General features: G+C 44.3%; 1 protein-coding gene across 1 annotated transcript; it reads right to left on the bottom strand.

The window, feature by feature from the left end:
- Window positions 1–3104: 3104 nt before the first annotated feature.
- Window positions 3105–4094, bottom strand: CCR75_009815 (uncharacterized protein; the record flags this gene model as incomplete). Its single annotated transcript, XM_067967852.1, has 1 exon — window positions 3105–4094. The coding sequence occupies one exon, from the start codon at window positions 4092–4094 to the stop codon at window positions 3105–3107; it is 990 nt and encodes a 329-aa protein (XP_067822986.1).
- Window positions 4095–4672: the final 578 nt, after the last annotated feature.

Below are 4672 nucleotides of genomic sequence, written 5' to 3'. Positions count from 1 at the left end.
ACAAAGCGTTGAGCCTCGCTCACGCTTTTAGCATCAAACTCGCCTATGATACCGCCAAGAGGTCGGTCATAAGGCGTAGTTTTATTGACCACTGCTAAACTGGCAGGGTCACTAGGGCAAGTTTCTGTCTTTGAGATGATACCCTCATGGGTCATCGTCATATTGACGAAACTATGTCCCTCTTTCGCACCGAGCATAGTGAGGGGCCCTCCCCCACTAAGACTCGGGCTGCGCACAAACGAGACTGGCGTCCGAGGATGGCGCAGTCCGTTAATATAAAACGGTGTCTCACCCGTACTGGCGTGGACACTGTTATTTATAGCGAACTCCACAAAGGGCAATTGCTTGCTTATACCTTGCACCGGTTGGAGTTCGTTTCTCAAACTTAGGGCGAATCGCCAGACTTCGCGTCCAATGTCTTTGACATTGCGAATGAACGCGCTCCAGGCTTGCATGAGCGAGACTTTACCTCGCTTATTGTTGCCGCTATACCATCGATGCTTGAAAAAAAGCATCGATATAAAAATCTTCCTTAGCGCGAAAGTTCTTCGCGCTGGGATCAAGGCCATGAAGCTTTGTCGCAATAAATAAGGGACATTTATCGTGAGGAGTAGTCTTTCTAGACATTCTATTAATCAGCTGTTCGGGCAAAAGCCACGGCTCCTTTTCAGGAAGATGAGACATTTTACTGTCTTCACTCCCCTGAGTAGTACCCACTGAAGCAGGAGTACCACAAGAACTTTTCTTACGATGGCTTACGCCATCGTCATCACCACGCATAGAAATATGTGCGAACGACGGCACGGGAGACGGTACTGGCGCTGAGGAATCATCCTCATCGTCGGACAGTGGCGAATACTACCAGCACGTCTACTCGAATGAGCCCCCTCATTCGAAGGCTCATAATCAGCCGCCTGACGGGTATCAGGCGACTGTTCCATCCTCCCCGAGTCGGCCATTTCGTCCGACTCGCACTCATAATCGACCTCTAAAGAGGGGTCGTACTCACGTGGTGAATCACCACGTGCACTCGCAACACCAAGTGTTGTGCGAGTGGAAGACACTACGGTAGACGGAACGTCTACCGCAAGAGATAACAATGCGTCACCCGCGGCTGCACGAACCGCAGCCGAAGGTTCAACACTATCCTCACCCCGCATGAATTGTTCCTTCATGCGATGGAATTTAAAATGATGGATCTGACCAATCAAAATCATTTTAAAAATTAAGTGGTCATTTAGCGACCACTCCACCTAATGACATTCAGAGTGATTGTCGTTTAAGGGAGGGGTGATGTAACGGGGTGTATCGTTACATGAAATTAACAATAAAAGATTGTTAATTAATATTATCCAAAAGGTAGATAATATTTGGAGGAAATTACTTTAAATAGTAATTTCCTGAATTCTTATCCATAAATAGGTATAGACCATTATGTCTATTTATTCCGCAGACTAATCAGCTGTAGAAGTAATCAAAGAGAGTTACGAGATAAGATAGATAAGAATTCATTTACATGTTTAGTATTAGTTTATAGTTAAGACAACATTTACAAAGATAGATTAACAAGACACTTAACTATATTAATACAGTTTTCATTTTACCCTCTTAAGTTAACTTGTCTTAAGAGAAGTCTTCCTCTATACGTACAGTGTACGTCACCTAACGAGAGGCACCACTCACATCTGAAGCAGTGTGAAGTGGACTTGTACTGAAACAGTACAAGTCGCAGTGCCCCGTTACAATAATGGTCTATATCTACCAATGGATAAGCTTTTAGGATATTACTATGTAAAGTAATATTCTCCAGATATTATCTACCATTTTGATAATATATTTATTAACAACCTATAAGTGTCAATTTCATGAAACGGTGCACCCCGTTACATGAAGTAGTCGAGGCGCCGCACCTTCACTGTAATCAGTGTAGGTTGACTAGTACTGTTATCAGTACTATCAAAAGGTATCTCGTTGCATGGCTAGTTTGTGTCCTGTTTATACTCCTCAGACAAACACAGATGTTTGCAGAGTGAACAATACGCTAAATATACAAGTTAAATAATCGAAGGTGATTTCTTCGTGTTTCTTGCTGAACTCTTTACGCTAGCAATAATTTACCAGCAGGTTAATCACGCTAGTGCACTACTTTGCTGAAACTGTCGCTTTGAGATTTTATTGCGAAGTCATACTTTGCCACAACAACTTTGGATTCAAAAGTTTCATATCACACTACTGCATGGTGTACATCACAAAATGCACAACAATTCGTTAAGTGCGCAGCTGATACGAACATTTCGATGTGAACTGATGGTTCAAGCATGTAGCGTGTCAAGTAGCGAAGGCACTTGTGTCTGGAGCGGGAGCTCCAACAAGTGAGGAGGATCCAAAAAGAATATCCGTCTGGACCACGTCGACTACCTGCTCGGCGAGCTGGCAACCATCCATGAGCTGACGTGTTCAGATTGCGGAGCCTGTCAATCAAAAATATTCTATGTAGTTGCCACATTCGTTGATAGCTTGACGCCAACAAGTTTCCACTAAAGAAGCTTTATCGTGACGTTGTTCCCGCAACTCTTCGCTCAACCAATCAATTAGGTTCTGATTTGAGGTCAGGTTTGGCGCAGCACTGGCCAACTAAAAATAGTATTCAATAAATTCGACACTGACTCAACCTATGGTATTCGCGTGGTAGGTGGATGAGTTTAAGGGGGCCATGCCGGACAGACTGGCGTTGCTATCAAATGTAATAAATTCACATGCTACTGCTGCAATCATGAGCTCTGGCATTGTCGCTGACAGTATGGATATTCCAAGCCCGACCCCTCAAAAGATGCCTTTTGCGTCCATTAATTTAACTATTTGATTGTAGCAAGTTAAGTAACTGGATATGCTAAAGACAAAATGAGTCAGCGGGATAGTGAAACTGCAATTACGGGCGCTCGACATAAGCTTAGAGTGAGTGCGAAGGGATCTCATGAGTGTCATCGTCTCATGCTTTGCATTGAACTCCACATGTATAGTAAAAACTTGGAATGGAAGTTATCACCGAACAATATATATTAGTGAAACAGATTTACGCATTTCTCCTTCGGCAGTACTACTTATCAGGCCCACTTCCCAAGTAGCGCCATCACACCTGCACCCGCCCACATTGAAAAATACAGTGTAAAGCGCTGAGCCGTCGGGCGGGACATAAATTGCCCGTTTGTGGTCATGTTATAGGTCAATAGCTCCACAATGCCCGTATAGAGCAAAATTCCACCAGCAACACAAGCCAAAACACCTTCCACCCAAAGTGCAGTCGTGGACGATTTCGAGTACGAATTTCGGACTAGGATACCAAACCCCAATCCTGCAGGGGTGGTGAGGGCAAATGCAAAATTGACCGTCAACAGCTTGCTTTTACTCTCAACCGTTTTCAAAGCGGATGAACCAATAGCGATGCCTTCAAAAAACTGGTGGAAACTCAAAGCTGCCAAAAGAGTCTTAAATCCCGGCCCTGAGGCCACGCCTAAATTGACTCCAATAATGACTGAATGAAAAATGACCCCGGCCTCAAAAATGAGCGTTGCGATTTTACGACTGAGTTTTGAGCTACCGTCTCCTTCGTCCATCGATTTTTTCTGATACGGGTGATTAACCGAGTGGGGAGATGGTAAATTTTCACCCAAAATGACAGTATCCTCACCGTTGGATGGACCGTGTCCATGCGCGGAGCCCTCATCACCAAAAAAGACTGTGCTTTCACATTCAATCAAGTGCATAATGAGAAGCGTGATCATCACGATGGCGAGACCCCAGCTTTCGTATTCTTCGACAATGGGACCAAGACACTCGCTGCTGAGCTTCTCAATTCCTTCAGAGATCATATGGATGAGAGCCGTGGCTACGACAACACCATACGAGAAGGCACTGACAGACTCCATGATAACCGAGTTGGCCTTGCTCTGCGGAATCATTCGCGAAATAATGGGGACCATCGAGCCAGTTCCAGCCACGATGAAAACAATAAAAATGGCAGCAACGTGCATTCCCATGTCGTACTCATCGTCCGCGTTCAGACTTGTACAACCGCAGCACATTTCTTCACCCATGATGTCGGGTGGGTAGTCCAGCAGAAAGCGGAGAACTGAAATTTAGTAATGATAGTTGTTGCACGTTTATTTGGGACGTTGCAACCACATGTCGCTTGACGTATTGCCTCGTCGGTTCTATTCCAGGTAGAGACTATCAATCACCATCCAATTGATCTTCTTTAGATTAGCTTCTGCTCGTTTTTTACAAACACTTTAATTGGAATCTATGTGACATCCAAGCCACGCGACGCTCAACAGTGGACTCTCGATTGCAGGACAATGGAAAGTGCACAGCATACCGCTGCATGGATAGCATCGTTCAGCTTTGCAGGCATTGGATTTGTCGCCTCGCAACTGCTCACCTTTGCACACAATCTCGCAATGAAGTCGACAGCTGGTGATGTGAATGGTAAAGCCAGCCATTTACAGGTTGACAAATGCTTCATAGGATTGTAAAGATTTGGCTATGGATAGGTCTTTGGTTCTTGCAACTGAACGACCGATGTGAAACGGGGAAAGTTCTGATGAGATCCGATAAAAGGAATAATTAATATTATTTCTATGAGAAATAAATAAATAAAGAAGTACAAAATTGT

The sequence above is a fragment of the Bremia lactucae genome, linkage group LG1 (genome assembly GCF_004359215.1).
Source record: "Bremia lactucae strain SF5 linkage group LG1, whole genome shotgun sequence".
NCBI classification, from domain to species: domain Eukaryota; phylum Oomycota; class Peronosporomycetes; order Peronosporales; family Peronosporaceae; genus Bremia; species Bremia lactucae.
The sequence above is the reverse complement of the archived record's forward strand: the minus strand, read 5'-3'. Positions and strand labels throughout refer to the sequence as shown.